This window comes from Heteronotia binoei, chromosome 5 (assembly GCF_032191835.1).
Source record: "Heteronotia binoei isolate CCM8104 ecotype False Entrance Well chromosome 5, APGP_CSIRO_Hbin_v1, whole genome shotgun sequence".
NCBI lineage: Eukaryota > Metazoa > Chordata > Lepidosauria > Squamata > Gekkonidae > Heteronotia > Heteronotia binoei.
Window position 1 is genome coordinate 15,518,197 of NC_083227.1, and position 20,299 is coordinate 15,538,495.

The following is a 20,299-nucleotide window of genomic DNA, read 5'->3' on the forward strand; positions in this document are numbered from 1 at the left end:
TGCAAAACTTTTGATTACAGGTGACATAGGAAGAGAAATAAAACTTTTGAACTCCCCCCTTCTTTCTTAAACCTCCCTTTCTTAACCCCCCCCCCCCAAATAAATAAATAATACTCGCTTCTGGGCTCCATTGTTCAAGCCCCCTGTGAGAATTTTGCTGAACTCTTCAGATTTGACAAACTTTCTAATATTTTCCCTCACAAAAACATAAGAAAAAATAAGCAAAACATATCAAGCTGACAGATGGGAATCTTCATCATGCCACTGTGGCCACATAGGAGAAAGTCATTTAAAAAGTATGATGGGAGTAAGATTTTATTATGATAATTATAATTCAAGAAGCATTTTAAGGTAGATGCTAGAACATAAGCCATGTTGGATCAGGCCAATGGCCCATCCAGTCGAACACTCTGTGTCACACAGTGGCCAACATATGTGTGTGTGTACATTCATACACACATATACACACACACACACACATACCGGTATATACTGTGGTTAAAAGCCACTACCTCTGCTCCATATTTTTATCCAATCCCCTCTTACAGATGGCTATGCTTGAGCCGCTGCCACCTCCTGTGGCAGTGAATTCCACATGTTAATCACCCTTTGGGTGAAGAAGTATTTCCTTTTATCTGTTTTAACCTGACTGCTCAGCAATTTCATTGAATGCCCACGAGTTCTTGTATTGTGAGAAAGGGAGAAAAGGACTTCTCTACTTTCTCCATCCCATGCATAATCTTGCAAACCTCTATCATGTCACCCCGCAGTCGACGTTTCTCCAAGCTAAAGAGCCACAAGCATTTTAACCTTTATCAAAGATTTCAGGTTTTCACGGTTGGCAATATCATTAGAGTTTGCAGAATCTTTGGGGCTCAAGTGCCGTGTTCTACTGGAGAAAGTTTTTCTTCCAGACATTTCGTTCTCAGCTGCGGAGAACATCCAGTGGCTGCAACCCCACTGAGGATGTTCTCCGCAGCTGAGAACGAAACGTCTGGAAGAAAAACTTCTCCAGTAGAACACGGCACTTGAGCCCCAAAGATTCTACAAACTCTAATGATTTTAACCTTTCTTCCAAGGAAAAGTGTTCCAAACCTTTAATCATTCTAGTTGCCCTTTTCTGCACTTTTTCCAGTGCTAATATCCTTTTTGAGGTGCGGTGACCAGAATTGTACACAGTATTCCAAATGAGACCGCATCATCGATTTATACAGGGACATTATGATTCTGGCTGATTTGTTTTCAATTCCATTCCTAATAATTCCCAGCATGGTGGTGGCCTTTTTTATTGCAATCGCATGCTGTCTTGACATTTTCAGTGAGTTATCTACCACGACCCCAAGATCTCTCTCTTGGTCAGTCTCTGCCGGTTCACAACCCATCGACTTGTATTTGTAGCTGGGATTCTTGGCCCCAATCATAGCTGAGCTGCTATGATTCAGTACACCTTCCGATGATGTCAGGAGTGTGTGACATACACAAATGGATTATGCAAATGAGTTGTGCTAATGAACTCAGACACCTCTTTTTCTACAAAATGACCCCTATTTAAGACCAACAAAGTTTTATTGAGAACACAAGCTTTTGTGTGCTGGAAGCATACTTCATCAGAGTCTCGGATAATGAAACGGGGTACAGTGAGCAGAGTTACATATAGCGAATGGGCAGTGGTTGAGCATGCAAAGTAGCACCAAGTTAGACTCCAATGGCAAAAACGCAAAATTAACAGATTGAAAGAACATTTGGTCTGGACAGCATTTGAGTGGGAAAACAACAAAGGGAGTAAACATGTCAGAATTGGAGAATGATCCAGGTGGGCAGCCGTGTTGGTCTGAAGCAGCAGAACCAAGTTGGAGTCCAGTAGCACCCTTAAGACCAACCAAGTTTTATTCGGAATGTAAGCTTTTGTGTGCACGCACCCTTCATCAGGTAATTGGAGCATGGCGGTGGGAGTGTCTCAGGGCAATAAATGCAGTCTGCTAATTGCTCTATTGCTCCCCTTCGAGATTAAAAAAAAAGTGCTGGCACACCGCACTGCAGAAGCATGCCACCAAAAAGCTCCCCCCCCCCTCCACCAAGATGCTCTGCTTATAGAACATTTCAGATGTTCTGCTTAGAGAACGTTTCAGCCTTTCAAGGGATTCAGGAGAGAAAATGCAAAGCAGAGCATCTGGGAAAAGAGGAAATGAATTATGACATCTCTCAGCAAAAGGTGAGAGGAGGGTGTGGAATTGTTTTCTGTGGCCCCAGAAGGTAGGACCAGAACCAATGGGTTGAAATTAAATCAAAAGAGTTTCTGGCTCAACATTAGGAAGAACTTCCTGACCATTAGAGCGGTTCCTTAGTGGAACAGGCTTCCTCCTGGAGAGGTGGTGGGTTCTCCTTCCTTGGAGTTTTTTAAACAGAGGCTAGATGGCTATCGGCAATGAAGATCCTGTGAATTTAGGGGGAGGTGTTGGCCATGCTGGCTGGGGCTGATGGGAGTTGAAGGCAAAAAACATCTAGAGAGCTACCGTTGGCCACCTCTGGTCTAGGGCAGGGGTGTCAGTCTCATTTGGTGTAGTGGTTAAGTGTGTGGACTCTTATCTGGGAGAACCGGGTTTGATTCCCCACTCCTCCACTTGCAGCTGCTGGAATGGCCTTGGGTCAGCCATAGCTCTGGCAGAGGTTGTCCTTGAAAGGGCAGCTGCTGTCAGAGCCCTCTCAGCCCCACCCACCTCACAGGGTGTTTGTTGTAGGGGAGGAAGATAAAGGAGGTTGTAAGCCGCTCTGAGATTCAAAGTGACGGGTGGGATATAAATCCAATATCTTCATTTGTTATGAGGGCCAGATGTGACGCAAATGAGACCTTGTCAGGCCAGGCCAACTTTATGAAGCACACAAATACAATTAAAGATTTAAATAACTTAAAATGCTTAAAACATTAGCACTCATTGGTCTTAAAGTGCTTTTTTTGTATCTCTCCCATGTGATAAAAGGAACTAGGCAAAGGAAGTTCTGGCTCTTTCCCTGCCTTCCTGAGAAGGGGGAGGAGCCTCAGCCAATAGAAGGAAGAGAGGCTTGCCTCAGTACCTCTGCTGTGCGATTGAGAGAGCCTGGCAAAGCAAGCTGTCCTCCCCCCTACCATTCCTCCTCAAGGGAGGAGCGTCAGGCTATGTACAGTGGGAGGCCTAGCACATGTGACATGCTCGCCCAATAAAAGGTCTGTTCTGATTGGAAGTAAAAAACAGATCCTTACGCAACACTTTTGATTACAGGTGACTTAGGAAGAGAAGTAAAACTTTTGAACTTGAACATGTGATTGTCCTTCAAATAGAACACTTTGACTATAAAGTGATTGAGCAAAGGAATAATCGTCAAGAAAATAGACCTCTCGTCAATTTCTTGATCTTTCATTAAACACAGAATTAAGCTTTGGTTCAGGCTTCATATCAAATGTTATGCCGGGAATTTGGGGAACAGATCAAAGGGAGACGTCTGGGGTTTTGTCAGGAGAAAACTAGACAAGCCTGGCTTGGCATTTTGAATAACAGAATCAAGGAAGAAGACTGCAGATTTATACCCCACCCTTCTCTCTGAATCAGTCTCATAGCGGCTTAAAATCTCCTTTATCTTCTTCCCCCACAACAGGCACCCTATGAGCTGGATGGGGCTAAGAGAGCACTCCCAGAAGCTGCCTTTTTAAGGATAACTCTTGCAAGAGCTATGGCTGACCCAAGGCCATTCCAGCAGGTGCAAGTGGAGTGGGGAATCAAACCCGGGTCTCACAGATAAAAGTCCACGCACTTAACCACTGCACCATCTCATCACTTGGAAGGTTTGTAGCACATCTCATCACCTGGAAGGTTTGTAGCACACACACCTCACTTCATTTGCTGCTTCATATACACTACAGAGAAACGTCTCATCATAAAACTGTTTTCTCTGCAGGACCATTTTGTCATCAGAGGTTAACAAACACCATGTTAACATAACATCACTGGTTTGATTTTTGATCGAAGAAGAATTGCAGATTTATACCCTGCCTTTCTCTCTGAATCAGAGACTCAGAGCAACTTATAATCTCCTGTAGCTTCTCCCCCCACAACAGACACCCTGTGAGGAGAGTGGGGCTGAGAGGGCTTTCACAGAAGCTGCCCTTTCAAGGACAACTCCTACGGGAGCTATGGCTAATCCAAGGCCATTCCAGCAGCTGCAAGTGGAGGAAGAAGATGATATTGGATTTACTCAGAGTGGCTCACAATCTCCTTTATCTTCCTCCCCCAAAACAGACACCCTGTGAGGTGGGTGGGGCTGAGAGGACTCTCACAGTAGCTGCCCTTTCAAGGACAACCTCTGCCAGAGCTATGGCTGACCCAAGGCCATTCCAGCAGGTGCAAGTGGAGGAGTGGTGAATCAAACCTGGTTCTCCCAGATAAGATTCTGCACACTTAACAACTACACCAAACTGGCTCTCTGGACAGAATTGGACAGAAGGGCCCTCCACCCTCTCAAATCTTAGACCTTAAAACATCTGGTTTCATGGTTCTTTGTAAAGCTGTTCTCAGCTCACAGGAGATATGAGCTAACTTTGGAAGACACCAGGCGTTGCCACCACTGGAAAGAGTAACTTACTGTCTAGTTAGAACCTTAAACGGTAGGCTTTGAAATTTTTCTTTCTTACTGCTTCGAAAAAATTTTGCAGTCTTTAATAAATACCTTTTGATTATCCTGGGTGTTCTCTGCTTCAAGTATTGCAATCTAAATTCAGTACTCAAAGTGCCAACCTACTAGTAATTTGTTCATAGAAACTATTTCCGCAGGAAGGCTCCCATCTTACAGAATTGATTTTCTGGTTTAATCCCAGAAAGATCAGGAGTCTTCCCACTGTCTTCTGATTGTAGGGATACTCTAAGACAGGGGTGATCAGATTTGCTTAACAAGGGCCACATAGAATAAATGTCAGATGTTTGAGACATGAACAAATATTACACACATGCCTTTACTATAACTCTGAATACTTTCTTTCCACAGAAAGATGAAATGCATATGTATGCACTTGACAACATGACCATGCAAGAAGGAGACTTTTTAAAAAAGGAAGGCTGGGAATAATAGTCCCCATAAGACCAGCATAGGAAAAGGTATGGGAATTCTTTTTTGGCACTAGTGGGAGAAGGAAACACACATGTACCACATAAATCACTGACCACTGTCTGCATCATTATGAATCTCTCTTTGTCTTGACACCAAGGTTACTAAATACAGCTCCTACAAGAGCTGTGAAAGTAAGGGGAAATCTTGCACAGCCCTCTTTAATACTATCCCACCTCCCAGTGGCTCCTTCATCTCTTCTGGTCTCTTTCCCTGCCCTTTATCTCTGGGCAACCTCTGCAGTAGAGGAAACAAGCTTGCAAACCTGCCTATTTCCTCCTCCTTTCTCACTTCACCCATTACATATGGGTCAGACCTTGGGGGCTGACTGAGGTCCTGATGGTAAGCATGCTTACTTGAGAGTAAGCCTGCATTAAGTTCCTCCTTGACCCTCCAGGAGCCGCAGAATATATGTGAAAGAGCCGCATGTGACTCTTCAGCCTCATTTTGATCACTGCTGCTCTAACTGGCTAACAGCACAGCAACCCCCCACCCCCAGTTTGTGAGGATTCGCATTCAAGGTTGATTGTGTTATCTTGAGCTCTGCCCAGTACTACCAAAGATTCCCTGGTTGGGGAATTCTTGACAGGTAACTATACTACATGAACTAGAACACATCTTAATGACTGTCATTAAATTCTGAGAGCAAGATTATAAGACTCAAGACAACAGTTCAGTGCAATTCCAGTGCAATAAATTTCCTATTTCTTTAGTTATATTAATGACATGTCAAGGTTGAGAGGTGGTTCTGAACTTCTGGCACTTTTTCTGACCAGGAATTGAACTTTACAGAGATTATGAAACTGCATAATGGATAAATATTCTTAAATATAATTAAAATCATGAATATGCAACTTATTTCCTCTCCCGTTTGTGCATCCTGTGGTGGGAAGTGAGGTGTGCCCTCTGACAGAACCTTTTCCCACACTGCAGGCATTCATATGGTTTTTCCTTTTTGTGAATTCTTTGATGGGAAGAAAGATTGGAACTCTGACTGAAGCTTTTCCCACACTCAAGGCATTTATATGGTTTCTCCCCTGTATGAATTCTTCGATGGGAAGCAAAATTGGAATGGTCAGTGAAGCTTTTCCCACATTCCAGGCATTTATATGGTTTCTCTCCTGTGTGAATTCTTTGATGGGAAGTAAGACTGGAATAATGACAGAAGCTTTTCCCACATTCCAGGCATTTGTATGGTTTCTCCCCTGTGTGAATTCTTTGATGGGAAATAAGACTGGAATAGTCAGTGAAGTTTTTCTCACACTCCAGGCATTTATATGGTTTCTCCCCTGTGTGAATTCTTTGATGGGAAGCAAGACGGGAACTGCCAGTGAAGCTTTTCTCACACTTCAAGCATTGATATGGTTTCTCCCCTGTGTGAATTCTTTGATGGATTGTAAGAGTGGAATTCTCACTGAAGCATTTTCCACATTCCAGGCATTTGTATGGTTTCTTCCCTGTGTGAACTCTTTGATGGGAAATAAGATTGGAACAGTCAGAGAAGCTTTTCTCACACTCCAGACATTTGTATGGCTTTTCCCCTGTGTGTATTCTTCGATGGGAAGTAAGAGCAGAACTGCTAGTGAAGCTTTTCTCACACTCCAGGCATTTGTATGGCTTCTCCCCTGTGTGTCTCCTTTGGTGGGAAGTAAGGTACCCCCTCTGACTGAAGCTTTTTCCACACTCCAGGCATTTGTATGGTTTCTCCCCTGTGTGGATTCTTTGGTGGGAAATAACATTAGAACTGTCAGTGAAGCTTTTTCCACATTTCAGACATTTATATGGTTTCTCCCCTGTGTGAATTCTTTGGTGGGAAGTAAGAGTGGAACGCTTAGTGAATCCTTTTCCACACTGCAGACATTTGTGCCGTTTCTCCCCTGAGTGAATTCTTTGATGGGAGATGAGGTAATCTTTTTTAAAAAACTTCTCCCACACTGCAGGCATTTATATAGTTTCTCACCTGTGTGAATGTTCTGATGGCGATGAAGGGATGAACTGTGACTGAAGCTTTTCCCACACTCCAGGCATTTATATAATTTCTCCCTCGTGTGAGTTCTTTGATGGGAACTAAGGTATGCACTCTGGCTGAAGCTTTTCCTACACTCCAGGCCTTTGTATGCTTTCTCCTCTGTGTAAATTCTTTGGTGGGAGTTGAGATTATCGTTCCACAAAAAACTTTCCCCAGAAACCAGGCATTCATATATTTTCTTCCTGCCACACATCCTTTGTTGAATATTAATAACTGATATTTCAATGAAAGTGTTCCCATTTCCAGTCCTCTTTTCTCCTAGATCTATTTTTTGCCATAGCTGCTCATCTCCTTCTAAAAGACCAGATTTATTCCTCCCTTTAGGCGGGTGTTCTCCCTCGCCCATCCTCAGTGCATCCAAATATTCACATTCCTCTTGCAGATCTGAATATACATCCTCCTTCTCCATCAGTGAGTGTTCTCTTGCTTCATTTGCTGACTGCCACACGTCCCCTGCTGAAAGAAAGGGATACCTGGTGTTATGAGAAGGCATTTTCCACAAATACCTAATTTTGAGCCCAGTAGCACTTAAAGACTAAGGCAAATGCAATTTTTGGGCTGTATCAACAGAAGTATAGTGTCCAGATCACGTGATGTGATGGTATTGTTTTACTTTGCTCTGGTAAGACCTTACCTGGAGTATTGTGTTCAGTTTTGGGCACCACATTTTAAGAAGGATATAGACAAGCTGGAATGGGTCCAGAGGAGGGCGACATAGATGGTGAGGGGTCTGGAGACTGAGTCCTATGAGGAAAGGTTGACGGAGCTGGGGATGTTTAGCCGGGAGAGGTGGCGGCTGAGAGGTGATAGGATCACCATCTTCAAGTACTACTTGAAGGGCTGTCATCTAGAGGATGGTGTGGAATTGTTTTCTGTGGACCCAGAAGGTAGGACCAGAACCAGTGGGTTGAAATTAAATCAAAAGTTTCTGGCTCAACATTAGGAAGAACTTCCCGACCGTTAGAGCGATTCCTCAGTAGAACAGGCTTCCTCGGGAGGTGGTGGGCTCTCCTCTCCTTCCTTGGAGGTTTTTAGATGGCCATCTGACAGCGATAGAAGATCCTGTGAATTTGGGGTAGGTATTTGCGAGTTTCCTGCATTGTGCAGGAGGTTGGACTAGATGACCCTGGAGGTCCCTTCCAACTCTATGATTCTATGAGTCTAAGAATTTCTGGGTATATGGTTTTGAGAGTCAAGCCTCCTTTTGTCAGGTATGATTCAGGATGGAGATCTCTCAATCTTTCTATCCCAGTCAGAGGGTGGGGGGTGGTGGTGCAAAAAAGCAACTCAGGATGCGGGGGTACCATGCACAGTGTAATTAACTAGATTAGAACAAAGGAGAAATGCTTAGTTGCAGAAAATCAGCATTTATATGATGGCAACACCTGCAGCAATGGGACTGGCGCATAAGAATACTACCATGGCCTACCTCGCCATGCTATGGTGACCCCGAGATCGCTTAGAACAGCTAACCACCAGAATTTAATCGCTGTCTGAAACCATGGTATTAGCACATGCAGGTGTTTTAGTAAAATTTTTTTAATGTTTTTATTGTCGTTTTATCTTGGTCACACTAATGCAATCATGTTGACCTTTAATTTGTGAGCCACCCTGAGCCTGCCTTGGGGTGGGGTGGGGGTGGGGAAAGGCGGGATATAAAATAAATAAATAAATAAATAAATAAATAAATAAATAAATAAATAAATAGGCCATTGGCCTGATCCAACATGGCTTCTCTTATGTTCTTATGTTCTTATTGTTTTCTGTGGCCCCAGAAGGTAGGACCAGAACCAGTGGGTTGAATAATATCAGTGGGTTGCTGATATTTGTGAGATAAAATCCTACGTCTCTGTTCAGCTCGAGGGACGGGGGGGGGGGCATCCCATTGTTCTGAATGAACAAATCCAGCAATCATATCATTAGGAATCATTATTAGCAATCATATTATTAGGAAGGGAATTGAAAACAAATCAGCCAGTATCATAATGCCCCTGTATAAATCGATGGTGCGGCCTCATTTGGAATACTGCGTGCAATTCTGGTCACTGCACCTCAAAAAAGATATTATAGCATTGGAAAAAGTGCAGAAACGGGCAACTAGAATGATTACAGGTTGGAACACTTTCCCTAGGAAGCAAGGTTAAAACGCTTGGGGCTCTTTAACTTGGAGAAACGTCGACTGCGGGGTGACGTGATAGAGGTTTACAAGATTATGCATGGGATGGAGAAAGAGAAACAAGTCCTTTTCTCCCTTTCTCACAATACAAGAACTCATGGGCATTCGATGAAATTGCTGAGCAGTTGGGCTAGAATGAATAAAAGGAAGTACTTCTTAACCGAAGGGTGATTAACACATGACATTCACTGCCACAGGAGGTGGTGGCGGCTACAAGCATAGCCAGCTTCAAGAGGGGATTGGATAAACATATGGAGCAGAGGTCCATCAGTGGCTATTAGCCACAGCATATAATTGGAACTGTCTGGGGCAGTGATGCTCTGTATTCTTGGTGCTTGGGGGGGAGGGCGCAAAGTGGAAGGGCTTCTAGCCCCACTTGTGAACCTCCTGATGGCACTTGGGTTTTGGGGGTTTTTTTGGCCACTGTGTGACACAGAGTGTTGGACCGGATGGGCCATTGGCCTGATCCAACAGGGCTTCTCTTATGTGACACAGAGTATTGGACTGGATGGGCCACTGGCCTGATCCAACAAGGCTTCTCTTATGTTCTTATGTGACACAGAGTGTTGAACCGGATGGGCCATTGGCCTGATCCAACATGGCTTCTCTTATGTTCATACACTTTAATTTTTCCTTGAAGCTTTTCTGTTTAAGGACTGCCACTCTTTAGGTTCGTTTATTCTTTCGTGTAAGGACTGACCTATTTGTCTGATGTACAGAGTGGAAGAGCACTACTGATATCGGATGGCCTAGATAAGCCTGGATGGTAAGAAGTGAATGAACAAGAGATAGTATGGCTAGCGTTATTATGTCTTGTGATTGTGTTGTCTGAGTGAACAAGGGGACAGAGCCTGCTGCAGGCCTTGGCCTCAGATTCTCTGCCCTTGTTAGGGAAGCATTTTTATTTTTGTTAATTTGTATTCCGCCCTTTCCCACAAGTGGGCTCAGAGCTGATAACAACAAAAGTTAAAACAATTAAAAACTACAAGCTAAAACCATAGGAAAGGAAATGGAAAGGTCCCCTGTGCAAGCACCAGTCGTTTCCGACTCTGGGATGATGTTGCTTTCACAATGTTTTCACGGCAGACTTTTTTACAGGGTGGTTTGCCATTGCCTTTACTTTACTTTGCATTGCATTACTAAGAGCCCTGTGGTGCAGAGTGTTAAAGCTGAAGTACTGCAGTCCTAAGCTCTGCTCACGACCTGTTTGATCCCCGGTGGAAGCTGGGTTTTCAGGTAGCCAGCTCAAGGTTGACTCAGCCTTCCATCCTTCCGAGGTTGGTAAAATGAGTTCCCAGCTTGCTGCGGGGAAAGCGTAGATGACTGGAGAAGGCAATGGCAAACCACCCCATAAAAAGTCTGCCGTGAAAACATTGTGAAAGCAACAGAGTCGGAAACGACTGGTGCTTGCAGAGGAGACCGTTCCTTTCCTTGCCATTGCCTTCCCCAATCATCTTCACTCCGCCCCCCCCCACTCACCCAGCAAGCTGTGTACTTATTTTGCCGACCTCAGGATGGAAGGCTGAGTCAACCTCGAGCCGGCTACCTGGAAACCCAGCTTCTGCCGGGGATCGAACCATAGGATACAATACAACAAACAGCATATATATGTCGCAGGCAGCAGTTTCCAATTGGGCGCATATATATATATATCAATACAACAGTAGGCCCAGAGATGGAATAATAGATTAAGATAAGATTAAAATAAGATAACATCATGCTAGGTAAGGGAGGCCAAGCAGATGGAAATAAGGATATCCGCTGCCTCAACCAAAGGCTCAGTGGAATACCTCTGTCTTGCAGGCCGTAATGGCATTAATTCAGGTAGGGCCTGGATCTCCACAGGGAGCTGATTCCACCAGGCCGGGGCCGAGGATGAAAAGGCCTTGGCCCTGGTTGAGGCAAGTCAAACATCCTTCAGACTAGGGCTTAAACATACCCTGGGAAGAAGCCAGGGCTTCCTCTGGAAGAGGCTGGATTTTATATTGGCATACTGTTTGCCCCAGACCTTTCACAATCATATGGGACACTGCTCCGTGTCGAAGGGGTGGGGAAATAAACGGGGTCACATAAGAGCCACCTGGGGTTGCTTTGAATCATAGCTGCACCATAAAGGATGTGCTTTACTTTGCAGGCACATAGATCCAACATCAAGGCCTGGCATCTCTAGTTAAGGGGATGTTGGGCGAAACAGAACCGACAAAAACTCTGGTCTGAATAACACTACTTTCCAGAGTGGACAACACTGGGCTAGACTTGGCATAAGTGCCAGAAGAAGATATTGGATTTATATCCCGCCCTCCACTCCGAAGAGTCTCAGAGCGGCTCACAATCTCCTTTACCTTCTTTCCCCACAACAGACACCCTGTGAGGTGGGTGGGGCTGGAGAGGGCTCTCACAGCAGCTGCCCTTTCAAGGACAGAGGCTCAGAGCGGTCTACAATCTCCTCTCCCTTCCTCCCCCACAACAGACACCCTGTGAGGTGGGTGGGGCTGGAGAGGGCTCTCCCAGCAGCTGCCCTTTCAAGGACAGAGGCTCAGAGCGGCCTACAATCTCCTTTCCCTTCCTCCCCCACAACAGACACCCTGTGAGGTGGGTGGGGCTGGAGAGGGCTCTCACAGCAGCTGCCCTTTCAAGGACAACCTCTGCCAGAGCTATGGCTGACCCAAGGCCATTCCAGCAGCTGCAAGTGGAGGAGTGGGGAATCAAACCCAGTTCTCCCAGATAAGAGTCTGCACACTTAACCACTACACCAGACTGGCTCTTGTTCTGGGCTGATGATTTACAGGCACTCTTTCAGCAGCCGCAATTCATCCAAGTTCTTCTTCGAGGGAAAACTGTGAGCATAAACAAAGCCCCAGAAACCCACTGGCCCTTGGAAGGACGCCCAGGAAACACACAGTCCCAAAACCGATATCTTAAACCCCCTACCTGCTAGCCTGTCCTCTTCATCAGAGCCCAGAAAAAACACCTCTTCTTCCAGCCAGGATATGAGGTCAGGTTTGGCAATCAAAAGTCCTGTTTATCAGGGACAAAACCCTCAAAATTAGACCTCTTCTGCGTGCCCATATATTCATGAATCCTAAACCAAATTGACTGTCTCTCCAGAAACATACAGGTAATAGGACTAGGATGGAGGACCATACGGGGTCAAGACTCATCCCCAGGGGTCGTTTTGTAGAAAAATAGGTGGTGGAGCTCATTAGCATAACTCATTAGCATATACTGCCCCCCCCCAGCCAAAAGCAACTCGATGCAAGAAAAGAGAGCCCCGGGCGAGCGAGACCTGCTTGGGCTGGGTAGAGATCCAGCCAGCCCAAGCAGGCCTTGCTCATATGGGGCTCTCCTTGGCCTCCCTGCCCAGTCAAAGGCCAGCAAGCCACCCGCCACCCAGACACATAAGAAGTGGAGAAAGGGTGGTGTGTGCTTCTCCAGGGGTTAATGGGGGCTGCTGGGGGTGTTGCAAAGCTCCTGGTGGCTGGCTGCTCTCCTAATCCAAGGACTGTTATGCAGCTGCACCTCCTATTCAATGGGCAAGGTAGGTGGGGAGGAGGAGGGGGAACCCTCAGAAAGGTTCAGGAGCTGCACTCCTGTGAGCTCCTGCTGAATCCAAGGCCTGCTCATCCCTCTTTTGTTATCCTGAGAACCAGTTTAGTGTAGTGGTTAAGTGCGCGGAATCTTATCTGGGAGAGCCGGGTTTTATTCCCCACTCCTCCACTTGCAGCTGCTGGAATGGCCTTGAGTAAGCCATTAGCTCTGCCAGGAGTTGTCCTTGAAAGGGCAGCTGCTGTGAGAGCCCTCTCAGCCCCACCCACCTCACAGGGTGTCTGTTGTGGGGGGAGAAGATATAGGAGGTTGTAAGCCTCTCTGATTCTGAGAGAAGGGCAGGGTATAAATCTGCAGTCGTCTTCTTCTGTGAGAGCTCTCTCAGCTCCACCCACCTCACAGGGTGTCTGTTGTGGGGGAAGAAGACATAGGAGATTGTAAGCCGCTGTGAGTCTCTGATTCAGAGAGAAGGGTGGGGTATAAATCTGCAATTCTTCTTCCTCTTCTGAGACTCTGTAGGAGCAGGGATATGAGGCCCACATGTACACCCAACTCTGGGCCTCTTGGAACCTCAGCCTCTCTATGCACAGCCTGAAGATTGGGACACTTATTCCCCCACAAAGCGGCATGACCATTCTTTTAAAAGGCTTGACATTTATTAAGCATAAAGGGAAAGGTTAAAGGCAAGACCAAAAGGAAAGGGGGTACGAAGGAGCCAGGTCCTGGAGAGGGACACTGGGAGGCTAACCAGCAGAAACCAAGAACAACAACAGAGCAAGAGGGAGAAATACTCTGGTGACTGTGGCCCATAGTGAGAGGAGGAGGAAGAGAAGAAGAAATTGGATTTATATCCTGCCTGATACTCTGAATCTCAGAGTCTCAGAACGGTCACAATCTCCTCCACCTCCCTCCCCCGCCCCCTGCACAACAGACGCCCTGTGACGTAGGTGGGGCTGAGAAAGCTCTCCCAGAAGCTGCCCTTTCAAGGACAACTCCTATGAGAGCTATGGCTGACTCAAGGCCATTCCAGCAGGCGCAAGTGGAGGAGTGGGGAATCAAACCCGGTTCTCCCAGATAAGAATCCATGCACTTAACCACCACACCTAACTGGCTCGCAAGGGGGAGAGATGAAGAAAGAGGGAGAAGAAGAACATGTCTGTCTCCTCTGGGGTTGCTAGATTCTCTCTGGCCATGGCCAGGGGATGGTGGTGGGGGAAGGGATGCCAGATTCAAATTGGGAAACTCCTAGAGATTTGGGGATGGCAGAGACCACAGTGAGGAACAATGCCAAAGAATTGACCCTCCAAAGGATATCTTTTCTCCTTGGGGACAGATCTCTGAACTGTAGAAATGCATCAGCCTGAACCATGTCCTTCGTCCTTAATGGCTACCTTACAGTCACTCCCCATTGCAAGAAGGAGCAAAGGATCCTCACCCAGAGAGGCCACGTTCCCAAAATTCTCCAGCATGACTTCCTTGTAGAGAGCTCTCTGGGCTGGGCGCAGCAGGCTCCACTCCCCCGGGGTGAAATACACGGCCACCTCTTCGAAGGACACTCCGGCCTGCAAGAAGGAGAAGGAAACATTCTTTTATATCACCGGAAAAGTGGTCCACGGGGGAAGGCCAAAACCTGAGAGAATCAATTCACAATGGAAAAGCAGCATGAAGCTTTGGCAAGAAGAGCCCAGTGGGGATATCTCCCCCCTCCCAGCCCTACTTGGGAGCACTTTGGAACCAGAGGGGCTGTCCTCAGTTGCAGGGGGGCAATCAGCCTTGTGGGGAAGAAGCCAGAGATGTCCAGGTAATAAGGAACCAAACACTTACTGCAGAAATTTTAGTATCGTTACAGAAAGGTTTATAGTGAGCCCAAATCAAAGCGATCTTCAAATTTCCCTGCTGTCTGTGCAGGGGTTGACCTGCCTTCCCAGTGAGTAACACTAGAATCAACGGGAAGGAGCCTGATTCTCTGAGCATTACAACGGAGAAGAAGGCATCTCTACCATCTGCCACATATCCCCTCAGTGATTCCACCCTCCCATACCTGAGCTGGCTGCATGGTGGTTCTTTTCCCTTCAGCGCAGAGAAGATGGCGGAGGAGGCATCCAGAGTGTTCTTCCACTCCTGCCTGGGAAAAAGAGAAAGAAAGAAAAAGGTTGGAAAAGTCTTTTTGCTCCACACGCATTTTCGGGATGCAGGGCACGATTCAAGATTTGACCCCTCAAGACCCAAGTGTGTTTGACCCGACATCTCTCCCCTCAACCAGCCATTTTATACTGGAGAGGGGGTCCAACCTTCCTTATTCATACTTCCCCCTCCTCCCTTTGAAATGCTTCCTCGCAAACTCTGCCAGCCCATTCCTGGGAGACTAATCCCTTTCCCTGCCCAAAGAAGCATCTCTTCCTTCTTCCCTATGAACGAATCAAAGACCTGGAGGAGAATGGAGGCGATGAGGTGGGAGAGCCCTGAGAGGATGGGATGGAGTGCCTGACTCCACAGATGGCAGCTAAGAATTATACTCTCCCTGCACACAGAAATCTAGCCCTGCAGGGAAAAAAAATTTGTTCTCTCTGTCAAGGTTGGCCACGAGGCTTTTTGTAGCAGGGAGATTTTAGGAGAGCGAGGCCTCCCAAATCGTGTTCTTCCACCTGCAGCCTCAAAGGAAGCTGGCCTTGAATCCGTGTGTGGAAAAAAACAGGAGAAAAAAACACACAAAACAATCCTGTTCGACCCATCAGTGCAGGTCACTGCCAGTGGAGGGGAGGAGGGATAGGTTTCCCTGCGTTTTCCGAGCCCCAAATTCCCCGCAGTGTTCCCCCACCCCCGCCAACAGATACCACATCGGCTTTCCAGGGTTTTAAAAACCATCGGTTTTATACTAATATTTTGGTACACGTGTGGTCATACTGATACACTAGTCAACTGTCAATTTTTTAAAAAATAAACATTGACACCCACGCCCCATACTTGGGGAAGGAAAAACAGCTGTTATTGGGGAGGGTCTGGGGGGAGATTTAAATAGCAGGTAACACACCTTGTTTGCAAAATTCCACTTCCCCCCAAAAGCATCACATAGAATGCTGGTGATCACTGTTCGGAAATTCAACGCCGCCTATATTGTACGGATGCAGCACTATAGAATGGTTTTAATAATTGTAACATGTTTTTTAAAAATTGAAATATGTAAATTATGGTTTTATATGTTTTATTGGTTTAACTGTATTGACATGATGTTGTGAGCTGCCCTAAGTCCGCTTGCGGAGAGGGCGGGATATAAGTTGAACGTAATAAATAATAAATAAAATAAATAGCAGGCAACACACCTTGTTTGCAAAATTCCACTTCCCCCCAAAGCAGCTTTGGGCAAGATGGCAGAAAAGCCAGAGGGGAAACTCAGGCAGGGGCCCAAGCACTGAAGGATGCTGTGCAGAGGCAGGAAAAATGACCCCCCCCCCCAAAAAAAGCATCTAACCTGGAGTAAGTCACCTGTGGGGAGGAGAACTGACCCTCATGCTGCCATTTCCCCAAGACAGAAGGGGTATAGCCTTGATGCTGAGGAGGAAGGTTTCCTCCCAAAATACCCTTTTGCCCTCTTCAGTTCTGTATCATGTGGGTCTTCTGAGGTTCAAGTGCCTCAGAAGACCCTGTCCCCCCACTTTATAGCCCCCCCCGCCTTCATTGGTAGGGACAGTGACTCACTGGTAGAGCATCTGCTTGGTAAGCAGAAGGTCCTAGGTTCAATCCCCGGCATCTCCAACTAAAAAGGGTCCAGGCAAATAGGCATGAAAAACCTCAGCTTGAGGCCCTGGAGAGCTGTTGCCAGTCTGAGTAGACAATACTGACTTTGATGGACCTGGTGGGGTCTGATTCAGTAGAAGGCAGCTTCAAATGTTCTTTAGGGGAGGGACGGTGGCTCACTGGGAGAGGATCTGTTTGGTAATCAGAAGGTCCCAGGTTCAATCCCTGGCATCTCCAACTATAAAAGGGTCCAGGCAAACAGGCGTGAAAGACCTCAGCTTGAGATCCTGGAGAGCCGCTGCCAGTCTGAGTAGACAATACTGACTTTGATGGACCGAAGGTCTGATTCAGTATAAGGCAGCTTCATATGTTCCCATCTCCCTCTGCCTTTCCTTCAGCCCCTCCACCCTGGCCCCCCCAAATCTCCCCCTCAGCCCCCCCCCTTCATCTTCTCTCTCCTTTTTCTCCGGTCCCAAATGTCACTCTCATCCCCCCCCCCCTTCCTAAACGGGCCTCTGGAAGCTGCTTTGAAATTCCTCTAATCTCCAAAAGTACCAGATTCAGATCCTACACTCAAGTCTGCTGTAGGAACCTCTCCACACAGGGGACAAGAAGAGGCTCTGCTTGGGGCAGGAGTGGTGGTGGGGAAACCCCAAGGAAAAAAGGGGGGAGGGTTAGGGGCTCTCTTTCACCCCCCTCTGCTTTGGGTCTTGCATTGCAGCCCCCAACCCCCCCCCAAAGCCTCTTCTTGCCGCTCACCTGGTTCCCTCTGAGCCGTTTGAGCAGAAGACCCCGAGATTCAAAGGCGCTTCCTTACAAGGGGCGGCGGAGGAAATGGCTTCCCAACGCCCACACCGTGTGCCTGTTTAGGACTGCAGCTCTCTCTCTCTCTGTAGCCCTTATAGGGGACAGTGGCGCGCCAGATGTTTTTTTGCCCTCAACTCCCATCAGCCCCAGCCAGCACGGCCAATGGCTGGGGCTGATGGGAGTTGTAGGCAAAAAAACATCTGTTCCCTACTCCTGCTAGAACAAAGCGGGAGTCAAGCGGCACCTTTAAGACCAACCCATTTTTATTGAGAACGTAAGCTTTCGTGTGCTCTTAAGCACACCTCATCAGACGAGGAATGAAGTGTGCTTACGAGCACACGAAAGCTTACGTTCTCAATAAAAATGGGTTGGTCTTAAAGGTGTCACTTGACTCCCGCTTTGTTCAGCTGCTGCAGACCAACACGGCTGCCCGCTTGGCTGTAACCCTTAGAGAACGTGCTTATTTTGGACAAGAGAAAAGGGAAGGTGGGTACTCGTGTTACGAGTCGTGTATAAAGTGGCCAGTTTGGTATTGGTGCAGTGCATAAGAGCAGCAGCACTCTAATCTGGAGAAACCGGAAGAAAGCAGTAGATAAGTGGCACCTTGAAGACCAACTACATTTTAAGGGTTTGATTCCCCCCCCCCCCGCTCCTCCTTCTCCCCATGCAGCCAGCCAGCCAGCCAGCTAGATGACCTTGGATCAGTGAGATCTAGGGTTGCCTTGTCCAATTCAAGAACTATCTGAGGACTTTGGGAGTTGGAGCCAGGAGACTTTGGGGGTGGAGCCAGGAGACTTTGGGGGTGGAGCCAGGAGCAAGACTGGGAGAAGCGTAAATGACCTCCAAAGGGAGTCCTGGCCATCACACTTTTAAGGGACCGCACACCTTTTCCATGCCTTCCCTCTATTGGAAATAATGAAGGATAAGGGCACCCTCTTTTGGACCCCCTTGGTCCAGTCATTTTGAAACCTGGAGGGTATTTTGAGGAGAGGCACTGGATGCTATGCTGAAAATTTGGTGCCTCTACCTCAAAAAACAGACACCCCCCCCCCCAGCCCCAGATACCCGTGGATCAATTATCCATTATACCCTATGGGAATCAGTCTCCATAGGGAATGGAATGCCCGGGAAACATTTCCTCCCCCCCCCACACACACACTTTCCTCCCCCTACACACACTCTCTGAAGTCGGGAGAGGGCCTCACATCCTCCTCCTCCGGTTTCTCCCAGTTTCCCTCTCGGGAATTGGACCCCCCCCCCCAAAAAAAAGGTGCACTGCACCAGTGAGAAATGCCACCAAAAAGCCCCCCAAGAATCCCTGCTTAGAGAGCATTCCAGCCCTTCAAGGGGGCCAGGAGGGAAAATGCCAGCAGAACATCTGAGAAAAGGGCAAATAATTGAAATACTCCGCACCTGGTGTATTGTGTTCAGTTTGGGGCACCACATTTTAAGAAGGATCTAGACAAGCTGGAATGGGTCCAGAGGAGGGCGAGAAGATGGTGAGGGGTCTGGAGACCAAGTCCTATGAGGAAAGGTTGAAGGCGCTGGGGATGTTTAGCCTGGAGAGGAAGCGGCTGAGAGGTGATAGGATCACCATCTTCAAGTACTTGAAAGGCTGTCATCTAGAGGATGGGGTGGAATTGTTTTCTGTGGCCCTGGAAGGGTAGAACCAGGACCAACGGGTTGAAATTAAATCAAAAGCATTTCCGGCTCAACATTAGGAAGGACTTCCTGACCGTTAGAGCGGTTCCTCAGTGGAACAGGCTTCCTCAGGAGGTGGTGGGCTCTCCTTCCTTAGAGGTTTTTCAAGTTCAACAGAGGCTAGATGGCCATCTGACAGCAATGAAGATCCTGCAAATTGAGGGGGAGGTTTGTGAGTTTCCTGCATTGTGCAGGAGGTTGGACTAGATGACCCTGGAGGTCCCTTCCAACTCTATGATTCCCCAAGGTGGCCATTGTGAAATGAATTATGATATCCCTCTGGAAATGGTCAGACCTGTTTTGAAGAGATTTTGATTTTAGGGATGCCAGCTTCCAGGTGGGACCTGGAGATCCCCTGGAATGAGAGTTCATCTCCAGACTATAGTTCCCCTGGAGAAAATGGATGCTTCAGAGGGGCGGCTCAATGACATTTTACCCCATTGAGGTCCCTCACCCCACCTCACCCCCCACCAACAGGCTCTACCGGCAAATGTCCAAGAGTTTCTCACCCCCTTCGCAGAGAAGCCAGGAGGGGGAACTCTGGCAGGGGCCGCAGTGCTGCAGGACAAATAAACCCCCAAAAGCATCAAACACAGAACAAATCCTTTGGGAGGGGGAGAGCTGACCCTCCTACTTTGGGATCCTGTTTTGTGTGAGTCGTCTGAGGACCAAGGGACAAAGTGCCAGCCCCCCTTCGCACCTTCTCCTTCCCAGCTACCTGCTCCCCGGCCCCCACTCCTTCCGCCCTTGATCTGTGCCCCTTTCTCCCACCCCAAATCATCCCTCAGCCCCCTTGATCTGTGCCCCCTTTCTCCCACCCCAAATCATCCCTCAGCCCCCCTCCTTGATCTGTGCCCCCTTTCTCCCACCCCAAATCATCCCTCAGCCCCCCCCCCCCTCCTTGATCTGTGGGGCATAGAGTACTCATGTATAACCTCAGTGGTTAAGAGCAGCAAACTCTAATCCGGAGAACTGCAGCCATTCTGGGGGACCTTGGATCAGTCACAGTAACTCTCAGAGCCCTCTCAGAGCCCCCCTCCTTGATCTGTGCCCCCTTTCTCCCACCCCAAATCATCCCTCAGCCCCCCTCCTTGATCTGTGCCCCCTTTCTCCCACCCCAAATCATCCCTCAGCCCCCCTCCTTCATCTGTGCCCCCTTTCTCCCACCCCAA

At 47.5% G+C, this 20,299-nt stretch overlaps 1 protein-coding gene across 1 annotated transcript in view; it reads right to left on the reverse strand.

The window, feature by feature from the left end:
- Positions 1-20,299, reverse strand: part of LOC132571040 (zinc finger protein 208-like) — a 43,591-nt gene that overhangs the window by 15,650 nt on the left and 7,642 nt on the right. The window contains 2 exon segments of the mRNA XM_060237671.1: positions 6,050-7,049; positions 7,052-7,308. Of these exon segments, the coding sequence (XP_060093654.1) occupies positions 6,050-7,049; positions 7,052-7,308 (1,257 nt within the window).